This window comes from Gallinula chloropus (assembly GCF_964237585.1).
Source record: "Gallinula chloropus genome assembly, chromosome: 5".
Lineage (NCBI taxonomy): Eukaryota > Metazoa > Chordata > Aves > Gruiformes > Rallidae > Gallinula > Gallinula chloropus.
In genome coordinates, this window is record NC_140090.1 from 49,315,187 (window position 1) to 49,331,708 (window position 16,522).

At 48.2% G+C, this 16,522-nt stretch overlaps 1 protein-coding gene across 1 annotated transcript; it reads right to left on the bottom strand.

Annotated features, from left to right (window-relative positions):
- Positions 1-12,404: 12,404 nt before the first annotated feature.
- Positions 12,405-13,575, bottom strand: DKK1 (dickkopf WNT signaling pathway inhibitor 1; the record flags this gene model as incomplete). The annotated part of the gene is made up of 4 exons (XM_084265467.1): positions 12,405-12,655; positions 12,807-12,917; positions 13,039-13,195; positions 13,384-13,575. The coding sequence occupies 4 exons, from the start codon at positions 13,573-13,575 to the stop codon at positions 12,405-12,407; spliced, it is 711 nt and encodes a 236-aa protein (XP_084121593.1).
- Between the last annotated feature and the right edge of the window lie 2,947 nt (positions 13,576-16,522).

Sequence of the window (16,522 nt, forward strand, 5' to 3'; positions counted from 1 at the left end):
GTGGCCTTAATGGGGATGTAGGCCTCCAGTTCCTACTCTGGATACCAGACCTGAAGGCTCACAATCCCTATTAGGAGAAGCCAAAGCTTTGCTTTCCAAGATTTTGGCCCTAAAAAAAGATACATATAAATAAATAATGCGTGTTCACCTGAAGTTCTGGACGTTAATCTTAGTCCTATTATGTTCAAGAGAAGAATTCTTTTTTTTTCCTCACCAAACACAGTGATGTAGGGACGGGTTTGTGCAACCAGATGGTTGTAGCAGTGGAGCCCTCTGGATCTTGCACATGCCAGAATGACCGCTATTCATAATGACTAAGCAATGACTATGTGGCAATGCAATTTATAAGTGGCTCATGCAGGTGCTGTACCCAGTCAGAGAATGGACCCTCATGCAGCTTTGCTCTCACACAGTTTCCTTTTTTCAAAATTGCAGGTGTTAAAGAAAAATCTGCAAGCCCAAACATGCAACAGGTGGCAAGAAAGCAACATCAAATGGGAGCATCCCTAGGTGTCAGCTACACAGCAGGAATGTCACCACCGCATCGCCATCTTATGGTGTTGCCTTTCAGGACTAAATCTATCCATCAAACCCTTCTTAATCCAATCATTATTTCAGTTCTGTGTTTTAATCCAGTCGTAGAGTATAATAAATCCTATTTCACAAAAAAGAAAAAAAAAATCCTTATAATCTTGGGGTACACATTTAATTTTTAAATTGAGATGCAGTAAAAGATAGCAAGTCTACAAATAAAAGATCTACATCCTACATTAGAAAAATTTTTTTTGAAGGGCATCAAATGCTGGCTTGACTCACTGCCCTTCTGCTCTGTATGCAGACCTGCCCATGGCATTAAATATGTTACACATCTTTCTCCCAAAGCCCTACTCTTCTTACAACAGCTTCATTACTCCTTATTTCATGAACAGAAGGAGAGCAGGTAGACACTTGCTGTTCATTCTATCAACCACTGAGACTCAGAGCATAGTTTCACTTTCAGAGTAAGAATATGGCCAAAAAACCCATCATTGGCATTATTATCCCACCCCACATGAGAGAGTTGGGTAAGTGGACATCGTTGGTGAGGAGTCAGGTAATTACAGGACAGAACTCTGCTGAATAATGCAAAATTGATACCGTCCGGGCCATGGTGGTTTCTGGGGTGCTTCTTGCTGGAGTGAAACCTTCTCACATGAGGAAGGGCTGGCAGCTGGGACATGCCTTTGGACAGAAGGGCTGAATTTTATTTCAGCCTAACACAACTGAACATGGTGCAATTTGTGTGCTCTCTTCCCCTGTACAATGGTGAAATACTTTCCTAGACAGCCACTAGGATGCAGCACTAAGAGCTGCAAAATTTACCTTGCAGTACATGTAATGCATGTACTACTTTTACTCGCGTATTGTGGGGTGTTTTTTTCTGCCTGAACTGTCATACTTTTGTCCAGTTAAGTAATAGCTGCAGGTACAAGACTGAGCCTTGCTGATCATGGGAATGTAGTAGGCAAATTTTCCCTGTGTGTTGAGCTGGGAAAAAAGGTGTTTTGGAAATAAGGGCAGGAAAGGACTAGTCCCATGCCTGGTTGCAGGCAGATGCAAAGGCTCTTATATTTTCTCTGAGCACATGAGCAGCTCTAGAAAGTTTTTCTGGTATATCATTGAAATCCACCTCTCTATTCCACCAGAGCCTTGGAAAAGCTTTGTCTTCTGAAGCCACCATATACCAGGGCAGAATTAAACTTAAAGCTCAATTAAAATGGGGTGTGGACAGTAGCGTGGTTTGGCCATTCTGCCAAAAAATTGAGCCCTGTTGTCATTCTTCACTCAGCTTGATGTGCTTTGAGGAATAACAGGTTATGTCAACATCTGACACAACTCCCATGATGCTGAAGTTCATTTTGTGATACATGTGAGCACCACCATTTGAAACAATGGCTAGTTTGCCATCGTACCTTGATGGCACAGCAAACCACACATTGAGCTCTACTACTTCCAGAATGAGCCATGAAGAATTAAATACTGATAAAAATTAAGAGCATGAAGATGATAGAGGCTGTGTTGCTACTAGCTAAAAAGAAAATAGATTACTTTTTTTTTTTTTCTGAGTGCAGAGGTCAGAAATCAAGATGTTCTTGGGATGCCCCCAACCACCAGTCCTAGAGCATTGAAACACAAGCTGAATCAGGAACCAGATCAGACCCAAATTAGGTTGGAAAAGCTTTGTGGGGTCACAGAAATGGAGTTGAGGAGAACGCGTAGAACTGAACCATCAGACCCATGATGGCGAGACTAGACACAGAATCACCCTAAGCTAAAGATAAGTGTCACACAAGCATGTGAGTGGCACACAAGCATGTGAGTTCCTTGACATGCACCACACGGGTCGCTTTTTCTGGTCATTTTGCTTTAAAAAAAAAAAATTGTTTCAGCTGTTTTGCTAGACTGACAATCCTTTAAACACAACAGGGTTGGTTCCTAGTTGGGGAATAACCACAACCCAATTAGAAGTTAAATTGTTGAGCAGTGTGCATCTAATTGAAGTCTCTACTTTCTGCCTGCAATTTTTAGCATTTGGACCAAGCTGCAGCTCCATGTAGGGTATAATCATGTTTATTTAAGAGCAACGTGTACCTCAGTGGGAAAAATAAAATCCAGCAGGCAGGGTTGTTTTTTACCAAATATACGTGTGCGGGTGGTACGCTTCAGGTCTAGACGGCTCTTCCCTCTTGTACACTATCTCCCATTGGGCATGCATCCCTTTTTGCTTCAATATTCTGCAAGTTTGGGGCTATTTTGGATAACCTCTCAGGTATTTAAGGAGTGATTTGAAGGCCGATAGCAAAGCGATGGTGGTGCAGTTTCTGAGGTAGCTTCCAGCAAAGGAAAGCACAGAAAATCATTACTTGTTGGAAGTTTTCAATGTTCAGGCTCTAAAAGGTCAGGCAACAGGTGGGACTGGGATGGCACAACCTCAAGTCAGGTTGAATTTTTTGAAAGTTAAGATATTTCTGTCTATACTTGATGGATGCATAAGGGCCTATGAAGGAAGAGAAAGGAAAAGGTCAATGAAACCAAATCCCATAAAAAAATAGGAAAACAAAAGGATCTTTTCAGCAACTTGCCAGTTGGATGGAAGAGGTCTGAGAGAAGTCAGCAGTAGATCAGAGGGTGGACAGCCACACCATATCTGCTGTTGGATTGCAAATGAGACCACAGGGTCAGTGCTATAATATGTGGAAGAGCAGAGGATAAGGATGCAACCACGTGGGATACGTGCTGGGAACCAGAGTGGAGATGAGCAGATTCATGACATGACACAGAGACTGAATGATGAGGGAGGGAGAGCTTAAGAGCTTTGAGAAGCTTTTTTAGCCAGAGGTTGCAACAGAAGCTCTAGCTCTGCCAAAATACCACCTCAGTCATCTTAGCTTCACCAATGATAAGAAGGGAGATAGGGAGGCTGATTTGTGCTTTAAAAAGCTCCATCAGTACCATGACTGCTCATTGTGACCTAATAGGCTTGTTTCCTGGAAAAAAACCCAAAACAACAACAAATCAAAGCCCCAGACAAATCCACTGTTATACTTTATCTCAGTAACATTCAATTTTTCTTCTGCATCTCTATTTTACACATGCCTGTCAAGTAACTTGTGTGCACGCCAAGTCACATGGGGAGGGAAATAGGTTGTTGTTTTTTTCCCCAGAAGTTTTGCATACATTCCTCTTCCTCGTCACAAAACTGGTTTGAGTTTGCTTCAGTGAGAAGACATAAATGGTATTAAAACAAAAAAACCAAACAAAAAAATCCCACAGTGATTTACCCCACCTCAGTGGCTCTGCAAAATATAAAGCCGGTACTAAACAAAACCCAGCAGCATCCTTCCTAAAACACAAGCCTGGAAAGATAAGCCTCAAAACCTCATTCTAAATCAAGAAGCATGTGCCTTTGCTCCTTATCTTGTTTTACAGCATTAGATGTGAAATCCTCAGCTGGAGTTGATTTGAAAGTTATTAAAACAACATTGACAAGGAAGAAATAAAAAGCAAAATATATGAAAGCAATGTCCTGAGGCTCAATCATATTTAAGGAATAAATGAAGAAATTTGGGTTGTTGAGTTACCCCAGCATTCCTACAGAATGCATTTATTTTTGTAAGAGACAGATGCAGATAATGGTCTTCAAATTTTAACAGTGGTGAAGGTTAACAGTAATAAGGTACTTACTATTAAGAAGAGTTCAGGGCAAAGATGTTATGACAACAAAACTCTAGCTTTTTAAGGGTCTTGCTCTACTAATTCTTTCTTTAATTACATCCAGAGCTTAAGACAGAGTCAGATCTAAGAAAGGATCGAGGTGGCCAAGGAATAAGCATCTAGCTTTCTAGGCTGTTGCACTGCTGTGTTCATGTCAACACAGTTGGCAGGATGTCAGTAGCACATAGGACATGCCACCATCCATAGAACATCCCAAGGGGACCCTCCGCAACATCAGAAGCTTCACAGGGCAGAGCTTGGCCTTGTTCCAAACCCAGAACCAAAGATGAGCAGACAAGCATGAGGGAAATCCAGACACAAGGGCTGCTGCTAATACCCAGGGTTACTCAACAGCATGAAAAACCCCAGGCACTAAGCAGCTTCCAAGTGTTAGGAGCATTTGCCAATATTTTTCAGGCAATTATTTTGTTAACTTTAATAACAACAGGTCACATCACAACCTATAGGGTAGCACTAGGTATGCAATGGAACCTGGAAGAAAGGGAGACTAGTCTGTCCAGCTGGTTACTGTTGTGGCATTTAAAAATGCTATGATACCATTATAAATTAAGATGGTATTTATAATCCACATGACACAAGTAAGTCCAGAGACAGAAACAGGATATTTTGTTGGATAATAAGGAACCTGCCAGAATTTAGGTGCTGTGATGATTTCTTGTCCTAAGCTGTCCAGAAGAACCTTGATGAGTTAAAAAGGGATCCAAATGAGTTTGACAGGTTAGAAGGAAGCTGGGGCCATCTCTTCTCAATACACCACTTTGGTTAACAAGTGATTTTAAATTTTTTAAAATTTAATTTTAATTTTTAAGAACATGGTATTTAAACCAACACAAATACAAGTTACTTACAGTTCTGAAAGCTCCTCATATTTAGAAATTAGTTGCTAGCTTTCTGTAACATTGAACTTGGGCTGCTCTCAGCTTCTTAGTTCCCCAGAAAACATGAAATCCTACAACGATAAAAGCACATCAATAATTTGAGAGTGGGGTTTTTTGGAGGATTGGGGGTTTTCTGCATTCCCACTGCTTTTTAGCTGCTCAGACAAATAGGTAGACAGCAACTGCTTCCAACAAGTGTTGCTGGCTTTCTGATGGAAGTAGTAGTGGCTCAGGCAAAGGGAGTCCAACTCCAGACTGGCATTTATCATTCCACTAGGAGTAGCGTAGATGACTGGCACATGGTCAGGTTCCACAGACTAGAAAATCCTCATCTGCTTCCGAAGGGTCTCCACTCCAAGGAGGAACTGAAAGCTCTTCCCAAGACACGATGGGACAAAATGCTTCAAAATCACTCATAACAGTGTCTTCTCTTGACAAAAGGAAGCCAAAACAACATCTTGCACCACTAAGCCTTCTCTAAAATTCACATAAATGCTCTGGGACAGGACTGAGTTTGAGTAGGAGCATTGCCTGGGATGAAGGCACTGGCCCCAACCAGCCCAGGGACAGAGAGGTCAGGCTGTTCCCTTAGCAAAGACATTATGAAATAATATTATACACTTTGTAAGCCTGAAAGTTTTAAAAAGAAAATTGAAGAGCTAAACGTAGAAGTATATTTGTGCACAAAAGATTTGCGTTTTACACTGAAAGCTCAAGAGTCCTGTAGATGGGAATGAAATAAAGTCCCTTTGGAAAACAGGTCCAGGCTTCTCCCCTGACCTCCTCTCTGAATCCCACCCATGGGTTGTGGTATGCAATATGCAGGTCTCCAAATAGGGGAAAGATCTGAGCTCGTTGATATCATGGCTATCACTCATCCCCCATGCAGGCTGGCCTACAGCCAAAGAAAATTATGTTTCTCTCATGATCATTTATGGTCAGGCATTTCTCCTGGCTAAGGCAGCTAAAGCCTCACTGATGTGAGATGTCTGGGACAGCAAAGCCATTGATAGGGAAGGATCTGCACTGATCAGTCCTTTGTGAGGATGGGTAGTTCAGGAACACCTAAAGTTAGCAGAGACCTGTTCAGGTGGAAGTTAGAGAGTCAACAGCAGAGACCCCCAGGAGACATTGATGATGAAAATGAATTCCATTAAAATTTCACTTCACTTCCCAACCCACATCCCATGAACCATAGCCTGCTCTCACAGGCTAAGAAAGAGTTGCCATTTGCCCAAACCTTCCCAAGGTTCTCCTGGAGATGAAGTGACCTCAACTTGGCAGTGGATGCAAAAAACCTGTTTTTCATTAGAGGAGCAATCAAGGGAGGGTCTCCACACTTCTTAAAAAGTAGACTGTGGTAGGACCTTTTATACCCTCCTTTCTCATCTGCTATACGTCAATGGAGAGGTGCTTCTCCAACACACAAGCTAAAGTAAATCAAATTAGAGTTCCTTGTGTGAATCCAATTATTCAGAAAAAGATGTGTGAAGTCTGGGTCCAACCTGACCAGGATTATCTAACTTCTTACCAGGCTGTGAAGTTGTCATTTTGAAGTACCACCGCAAGCCTGGCTGTAAAGCTACAACCCCCCTAGATATCAGTAGAAAATAGACAATTAATGTTAAGGTGCAAGCTCAAAACAATGCAGAAATAAATACTTTCATCTGTGGTGAACTGACTTTCAGGTTTAAAAAGAAAAAAGCCAGTAAACCAATCTTTGGAACATGTTTTTCCACACTTTGACACAAGGTGGCTTTCCATTCACTAGCAACTTCTGATGGTGTTAGTATATTTTTCAGGCCAATGGGTGTATTTTCAGGCCCATCTCATAGAAACCAGGAAGATTATGTAGCACAGTAAAACTGAATACCGCGTTTTGGGGTTTTTGAAAGTGCACCCACCTTACAGCAAAGAGGACAATAAGTCCTTCACTGGCACAACAAATACAGACAGAGGATGTACTGGTCATGTCAGCCTAGAGTTTCAGGAGGTCATTTCAACAAGGACATTAAGACAGAGGGGGAGACAAGCCTCCAAGCCACTGCTGACTTGCCAGGGTTGTGCTTCCAGCAATGAAGCTCTTGCACAATCAATTATTCTTCTCAAAAATTAGCATCTTGAGCCAATTACACATTTTAAAGAAGGTTTATCTACTTACTTTTAGTTTTAAACTAAACTAGTTTAAAACTTTTAGTTTTAAAACTAAACTAGTTTAGTTTAGTTTTAAACTAAAAGTTGACCAACATTTCCCCATGGGTGTGACACCCACTTACTTGCAGCCCCAGATTGCATTCTCCAAGAGGAAACAGCCAGAGGAGGATATAATACTCAAGAAAACCAAACCAAAAGTAATAATTAAAAAACTCAACTTCAGACACCTAGAGTGTAGACTTTCCTACAGCTAATAATCAGCACGTAGAGATTTCCTCAGCCCATCATTGCATTCAAACCTCTATTTTCTACCAATTTGCCTCAGCCCCACATGACTTAATTTATGAGTTTTCATTTTGTTGCCACCAGTTACACAACTTGGCTGTGTGCCACGTTTGTTTTAAACCAGCTGGCCAAACTGTCCATCTCCTTCTTGCACTGTAAGAAACAAAAACAACCACTTGGTCACCTCCTCAGCATTGTTTACAGCTTTACAGATGTCTCATACCCTCCCTTAGTCATCTTTTTCCCAGCTGAGAAGAGCTGCCAAACGCTTCCTTGTTACAGGAGCATGCCCCCACTTCCTTATCCTTTGTTTTTTCATAGATTTCCTACAAAATGTGCTCCTGGAGTCACTTTGAATTGCCATATCATCCTGCTACTGGGATATTAAATATATATTTTTTTCTCCCTAGATTTACCCATCCCAAATCTAAGTCTGACCCACAGAACTACATTTAAAAAAAAGTTAAAACCAAAAAGCCCAAGTCCCAATATCCATCCTTCTAGGATGCCATCACCTCCCTACACCACAACTAATAACAATTAGTTCCCGTGCCCGTTATTTAAACGGGATAAACCTTTGTTTTCTCCAGCAGCAGTTTCATCCCTCTGATGAGGCTCCTCACCAAGGTCTTTGCAAGCAGCTGGGCCACCTTCCTCTACCTCCTTGTTGATTCCTTTAACTGCTTCCCCTAGACTGGCAAAGCACCACTTTCTCATGCAAAACTCACGCTGACTCCTCACCCCACTCCACAACATCCATCCATTCACCTACAGCTGCTTCTCTTGACTCATGCAGTCTCTCAGATCTGGGATTTAGAGCGGGGAGGGGGCGGGGGGGGAAATACCCCTGCCAGATGCTCAGAGGGGGAAGGCTTAACATACCCCTTTGTGGCCCAACTCCAGATCTCAGCCAACCCTTTCATCAGCCCGCATCCATTTGCATGTTGATGGACTTATTACTCACTTAAATCACCTGCTAATGGGTCCCCTCCCTCACTGAGAGGTAGATTAGAAGCTCTGCCTAGAAGTGACCTCCTTAAGTATCCCAGTTATCCTCACACACCTCCCATCAAGGTGTTAATTAGGGACACAAGTCAGGCATTGGGGGAGAAGAAGGGGAAAGAAAAGCTATTTTGGGGCGGGTAATAAAAAAAAATAAAATAGTAACAAACCACTTGGGATTAGTAGGGCTGCAGCATATCTGAAGTGCAAGGCATGGAGGAAGCTATAGTGTCAGTTTTCTGCAAGGGGGGGGGGGGGGGGGTGAGAAGCTGGGCCACCTGGATGCTCCGCTTCTGGCTCTTCTCCTTGGACTGGAGCATGAGGTCTAGATCCAGACCCACCAGGCAGTTCAAAGTCCAGGGCTTTGTCACATCCCATCTTTTCCTAGTCGGATCTATATATGGATCAACTTCCCATATATATATATACACACACACACACACATATATATATACACTTTATATACTTTATATACTTTATATAGATATATATATAAAGTTGTATGCATTGATTCTGGCATTTCACAGAATCACAGAATCGTAGGAGTTGGAAGGGACCTCAAGAGATCATCGGCTCCACCCCCCCACCCCCGCCAAACCAGGGTCCCTAGGACAGGTTGCATAGGGAGGCGTCCAGATGGATCTCAAATATCTCCAGAGAAGGAGACTCCACAACCCCCCTGGGCAGCCTGTCCCAGTGCCCTGTCACCCTTACTGTGAAGTTCTTCTGCATATTGGTGCAGAACTTCCCCTGCTCCAACTTGAGGCCATTGCCCCTTGTCCTGTCCCCACAGACCGCTGAGAAGAGGCTGGCCATTTCCCGCTGTGTCCCACACTTCAGATATTTATAAACATTAATAAGATCCCCTCTCAGTCTTCTCAAGGCTGAACAGTCCCAGCCCACTCAGCCTATCCCCATAGGGCAGATGCTCCACTCCTTTAATCATCTTCATACTCCTCATCTGGACTCTCTCCAGGAGATCCCAGTCACTTTTATACCAGGGAGCCCAGAACTGGACACAATACTCCAGGTGGGGCCTGACCAGGGCAGAGTAGAGGGGGAGGATCAGCTCTTTTGATCTGCTGGCCACACTCCTCTTGATGCACCCCAGAACCTCCTTGGCCCTCTTAGCCACCAGGGCACACTGCTGGCTCATGGCCAAACTGTCATCTCCTCTGGTTTCTCCCTGCCCAGTCTCCAGCCTGCCCAGGCCTCGCTGAATGGCAGCGCAGTGTTCCTGCGTGTCAGCCATTCCTCCCAGCTTTGTATCATCGGCATCCTTGCTGAGGGTGGGCACTATTCCCCCTATTTCTGTAGCATGGAGCATCCACTGGAGAGCTGAATACAGGACAGACATGATGTTCATTTATTCCTCAGGGCACCTGGATGCTCTCACTCATCTTCTATTTATCTTTGGTTTGGAGCTGCTGTTGGCACTGAAGGAATATTTGGACCTTTCAGGGTGCTGGAAAACTAATGTGGGCTCAGGCTGTGGAGGCTGAGCAATGCACGGGGCCAAGGGAAGACTGAAAATCCCTCCCTTAAAAACAAAAAGGGGAGTTGTGGGTTCTTTTTTTTTTTAAAGTCTTAACAGACATGAGGTCATATTGTCGTCTTTTTCATTTTCTTTTTTTTTTTTCTTTTTTTCCCCTAAGGGATGTTACTAAATCCCATTTCTTGTTGCTCTACTTAACGAACAAAGCCTGAAAGGTGAGATGGGGCAGAAATGGGAAGAGATCCCGGCTGTTCACTGAGGTGTGCAAAGGGGGAGGAAACGAAACCCCACCAAACCCCAGACCACCAAGCCATCACTTTTGCAAAGTCTGGCCACGAAACTAATTATGCCAGTGATCTGCCATGTTAGCATCCGTCCTGCTGGTGATGGGCACGGGAGACAGATGCAGCCTCTGCATCAGAGGTCCCTTGCTCCTCACATCAGACAGCACTGACCTGAGCTGCCCCTCTTGCCTAAAATGGTCTGATAAAATGCTCACTTTTTTTGCTTTGTTTTGTTTTCTTCCCCCTTTCCTCTAGACTGGGAAAGTGAAGAGTATGAAGGTGTTAAGTAACTTCTGGTTACCGTACAGGCAAGAATGGAGAGGGCCAAACCGCCTGAAACAAAAGAGGATGGAGAACACAGTGCTAACAGGGATAGAAGATGGTAACTGAGGGTTTTTCAGACTGAAGTAATCTCTTTATTAAGGTGCCTGAAGTGCAGCAGAGTGCTGGGTGTCACTACAAGGCCATCCTGGTGCTAAAACCTGTCTGCGAGGACAGAGCTGGGTGTGACAATGCCAAGCTCTGTGTCCACCTGAGCGCCCCTGCAAGTGGGCAAGACATAATACAGTGTAATCCTGCACCAAAAAGATGTGTAATTGCTATTTAATGCACCACATGCAGATTATTTTTTTTAATGCCTCCAGAGGTGCCAGAGCTGCATTGGTCAAGCTGGGAAGGACGGTGCTGTACATGCATGGAGAAAAATCCCTAAACCAATCCACAGCGCTCTGTAAGTACCAGGGGTGAAACATGTCTCAGTTTTTAAAGCCTCACGCAGTAATTAAAGCATGAAACTCGAGCCTTTGAGTCATGAACTTTTTCAGGCAGCTGCTTCAAACCTCAGCTCATACTGCAACACCAATAAGACCTGAGACAGTGAGCTTTAAAGAGGTGTCATCCAGTGATGTCACCATATGCCATCACTGTGATCTGCTGGGCACTATTCAGTTTATGGCATCCACAGCTCCAGCTGCAGTCCCTTGGGCTAGAGCAGCCTTTTCTTGGCTGCTGCGAATAGTGCCGTGGGTACACCCCCCCAACCCCCCCCCCCACCCCCCCCACCCCCCCCCGGTGCATTTGGTGGTTTAAGGAGCATCATTGCCCTCTAGTTTGGGGAAGCAGCTGCATCCTGCCAGGCTGTACCAAGACAGGTGCCCAAGACATGCTGCATGACATGGCCTCTGCTCATGTGCTCTTCATGCACATCTACAACCCTTTTTTGGACAGGACTAGAAGCTAAAAAAAACAGGGGAAAGAAACCCCAACCCATCCATGCTTGCAGCTTTCCCTCCCTTCAGGCCGATATAAAGGGAGCAAACTCACACAGTTAAGAGGCTGCAAGGTGAAGTGAAAAATAAGTCTTTATTGTGCATAGAGCAAAGATTGCACTGGTGGAGTGGTTGAGATCACCATGCTCCTCAGCACCCATCCCGTGGTCTGCCACGCCACAGGTCAGCACAGCCCCTCCCATGGGAAAAAATCAGGCAGGAGGGTGTTTTGCCCCTGCTTGCCCTTCCCCACGCCCTGCCACTGTGCCCATCCTTGGCCTTGTATCCTCTGGCTACTGTGGCACACCTTAATTCCTAGTGATAACCAAAATGCCTTTCTTCTGGGGTGCTGGTGATGAGCCACCCCTTCCCCCCCAACTTTGAGCATTTCCACCCCAGCTCCCCTCCCGTGGGGCAGGGAGGGACCACACACAGGCAGGGACGGCGCAGGCATCTCAGGCTGATTTTAAAGAACAGTTTATTCACTTGCGAATGGACGGTCGCATCCCTTTGACCCCGATTTAAAAAACCAGTGTGTATAAAGTCACAGTCACAGCTTGAAGAGCACAAGGCAGCACCCTCAGGGAAAAAAAAAAGTCATTAAGAAGTCCCAGCGTTATGTACAGCTAAGTGCCAGCTCGAGTATTCACAACACAGTAACGTACTGCAATTAGTCGCTTAAAAGTAGTTCCTTTGAGAAACAACCTTCCACTCCGGCGCGGCCGGAGTCTGTCCCGTTCTCTCCTTGTCCGTCCGGCGATGCTCAGTGCCGCTGGCAGGTGTGCAGGCGGGACGTGTCGGAGGCACCGTGCTCTCGCTGGAGGCGGCACGACAGCCCCTCGGCACACTGGCACCGCTGGAAGATTTCCAAGCCGTGGGTGCCTTTCCGACGGTGCCGAGTACACACTTGCCCTTCCCGCAGCACCGGCTTGCAGATTTTGGACCAGAAGTGACGGGCGCAGCACAGCCCGGCCGCGCAGTCCGATGAGCGCAGGCAGAAGTCCCCCTCCTCACCTGTGTGGGGACAGTGTGGTGTGTGCTCAGCCCAGGATGCTCCCACTGGGAATGATGGGGTAAAGGTGGGCACGGGGGACAGAAGGGCAGGGTGGGCATCCCAGGAGAAGCAAGGGATAGGGGTGGGAGGGGGCACGAGCGATCCCCTTACCTTTGGTAGTGGGGAGCCAGGCGGGAGCCGGCGTCCGTCGGGGCAGAACCTCAGCGCCAACCTCGTCCAGCTCGGTGGCTCCGTGGGGAGGCTCCGTGGGGGTGCAGAGCCCTGAGGGATGCAGCAGAACGGCTGTCAGCCACGGGTGGGACCCTGACACCCCTTCCGCGGGGAGCCTCAGGGTGTCGTCGTCCCTTTCTCCATCCCCCTCCCCATCCCAGCCGCCCCTCACCGTTGCTGCAGGTCGTGCCGGGGCAGCACATGGCGTCGCGCAAGCAGCGTTTGCGGCGTCTCCGGCAGGCGAGGCAGAGCGGGGCGCCCCCGGCCCGGGCCGCGCCCCCGCAAAACTCCTCGGGACCGCAGTCTTCGTCCTCAGAGCAGGGGAAAGGCTGGGGGAGGGAGCAGAGAGGAGGCGGGAGGGGAGGTCAGCGGGGCCGCCAGCTCTTCATTCCCGGTGTGTGTCCCACTCCATCCCCGGGCTGTCTCCCCGCGTTCTCCATCCCCCGTGAGCTCTCGCCCCCCCCTCTCCCTCCGCTTCCCCCTCCGTCCTCCATCCCTGGAGCATCCCCGTTCCTACCTGCCGGGTGGCGGCTGGCGGCGGCTTGTTGCTGCCGTCGAAGGGGGCCGCGGGGGCGGCGCTGGCTTCGGTCGCCCCCCCCGGGGGGGGTCCCTTGATGGCGTTGGAGCTGAGGGCGCCTCCGGGCGCCGCCGCCCGCCCCGCCGGGGCCGCGCAGCTCAGCGCCGCCAGTAGCGTCACTAGTCCCCGCATCCTCGTATGGTCCCCTCCCGGCCCCTCGTCCCCGGTCGTGTCCCTTCCGTGTACGTATCAGCTCCCCCGGCCTCCGTGCAGCAGCTACCTGCCCTGCCAGCCGCTGCCTTTATACCCCCAGGGGCTGCCTCCTGCGCCCGCCCCCTCGGGGAGGAGGGCAAAACGGATGGGATTTCAAAGGGCCCCCGGGGGGTTGTGCCGATGAGCCCCCCCAAACCACCCCACCCCGCCCCGAGGGCTCTGTCATTGGCCGACCGCCCAGGAGGGGGTTTCGCAACGGCGACGGCAGACGCGCCCCCACCCCGGCATTCCCCCCCCTTCGCCGCCCGGTCCCCGACCAGATGCTCCGCACGCCCCGACGTCGCCGCTGTCTCCAGCCGGGCGCGCCGCCTTTCCCGACCGGGGTTGGGGCGGGGAGCGAGGAAAGGAGTGGGGGGATCACCCCATTCAACTCCTCCAACCCCCCGGTTGGGCTTGGAGCCGCGGTGGGGTACTGAGATCCTCCCCCCACGCCCCTGGCAGAGTCGGTCCTTTGGTCTCCTATATGTCTGCGCCCCCCCTCTCCCCCCGCGCCTTTCCTGGCGCCAGCGCAGCTTTGCAGGAAGGGAGGGGGCCTCTCCGCAACCCCCAACCCGGGCTGTGTTTGTGTGGGGACGGTACACGAGGGTTGGGCTGAGTCTCGTCCCTCAGCCCCGTCGGTGTCCGCCCGTCGTCCCCCGCCCGCTCCTGCCGCGCACTCGGCTGACCCCAGCCCGGGCTGCGCGTCCGTCGGGATGGGGAAGCGGCAACACTGGGTGGGGGGGGGGAGCGGCCCTTTGATGCAGGGAGATCAAAGTGGTCAGCCCCCCCCTTACCCCCCCCGCCCCGGCGCCCCGATGCCCCCCCGAGCGGCGCGGCGCGGCCAGCACTACGGCGCCCCCTGGCGGCCACCTCGGCGCATCGCCGCCCCCGCCTCCCCCCCCCCTCCGCCCCTCCGCGCTGTGCAAGCGCGGTGGCAAAGCCCCAATTAATTCGCTCGTTGTGCAAGTGCGGCAGCAAGCCCCCCAGTTAATTAATTTACGTGTTTTCCCATGCTGACTGCTGCACACTCTCAGACTCGCTTTTAGAAGTGGGGTTAGGATGATAGTACAGGCAGAAAACCTGCCCCCGCCACCCCCGGCCCCAGCCCCCACAAATCCTTAATACGAGCCCCCGCGCTGCTATCAGGTGTTTCAGGCCCGAGAGGCTCAAGCTGGGCTAATAATTGGCTGGGAAAGTTTTGTCACGCACCTAACACAGGTGCTGGCGGAGGGGGTGATGCTGAGTCAGTGGCCAGCAGGCATCCCCACACACAGTCAGGAGAACAGGGCCTTGCTATTTTTAGCCTGAGTGAACGAGGGCCACACCTCACCCCGAAATCCCTGTATTCCCCTTGGAGTTTCAGGTGAGGGCCACGTCACCCTGGGCTCTTTATTGCGTTATTAACTTGTATCTGAGACTGCTGCATCCCACAGTGTCATTTTGCAATGTCTTCTGGCTCCTGCTTAGGGAGTTACTGCATTTATTTCGCTCCTGGAAGGACGTTTTCATGCTTCCTTTATCACCTCCCCCAGTTTTTATCCCTCTCCCTGTCCACTTCATGCTGTGGGACACCCTCAACCTTGACCTCACGGAGATGTGTCACATGGTGGCCAAGTCGTTTGATGGGGACCAATTTAAATTGAGCTCAACACCCCAAATACTGCAAAAATGTGGGCATCATCCCGCATACATGACACCCCATGGCTCTGCTGCGCCTCCATGTCACCACCTCTCAGCGTTAACCGTAAGGGACACTACCATCGCGTTTTCATTTTGACATGGGTGGCATGTGCAGTCACACTCTTCCTTGCTGCACGCCCTGGACTTGCTTACACTGGCAGCAGTCAAGATCAGTTATCTCTTACTGTGTTATCATTATGCATGAGAATAAAGAAATCCCATCTAATTGTGATACACAAGCTCTCTCCCCGAACTTGGGTTCTGTGGTGGAAGATGTCGACACACCATTCAAAAGTAATTATTTTTATTTCAACTCTATAAAGTATACAACAGGCACTCGGCAATTACAGCTGCAGGGGAAATACAGAGCAAAACAAAAGCTGTTAAAGTTTATGGGAAAAGAAAATGAAAGTTCTCAAATCTACATCAAAAAGAGTGCAACCGGCCGACGACTGGCGGGCAGATGACCGACATTTTTCCGACAAACAAAACCTCCTTCATGTAAGAAGAAAACTGGAGAAAGTAAAGAGTACAAAATAAAGGACCAGTGTAAAAACAGCGTAAGCTGGGACCCAGGATGATGGGCAACTCCAAACGAGAGTTCTCTTGCTTGAGACAGTAAAGCCCTAAAACATCCCAAGTCTCAGTGTTACGCCTGGTTTACGTGGCTGGGGAGCTACGGAGAACAAGGAGCTTCCAGCTTCCCAGGGCTTGCCTCCGTGGTGGGTTGCATATAGAAGGAGTCAGAGCAGGGAGGGTGAGGGGATGGAAAAGCACAGATCCTGTTTTGTTGAGTGGTGCAAACAAAGCTATGCCTTCACATCGAGGTTTCAGCTCAAAAAAGAACCACAAGTTGGGTTGCACACCGAGTTGCTCGTTGTTTGTTGGTTTGGTTTATGTTGGTTTTTTTTTTCCAGGTGGGAGATTTCTAACAGGGTTCATGTAAGATGGGAGGTTGGTGCTGGACGGCACAATGGGTTGAATCTGCACAGCTTAGCAAAACAGGAATACCTGTCTACGGACTGATAGGATGTCATATATTAATTTGACCCGCACATAACATTTATACATTTCACAGAAATGACTCTGTATCTCATTAACAGATACACAGCTCTGGTACATTGAACAGAAATAAGAGAACAACTTCATCATTTCTGTAGTTCATCAATATTATATAATAAAGGCTTAGAAATTGGTAGCAGAAAGA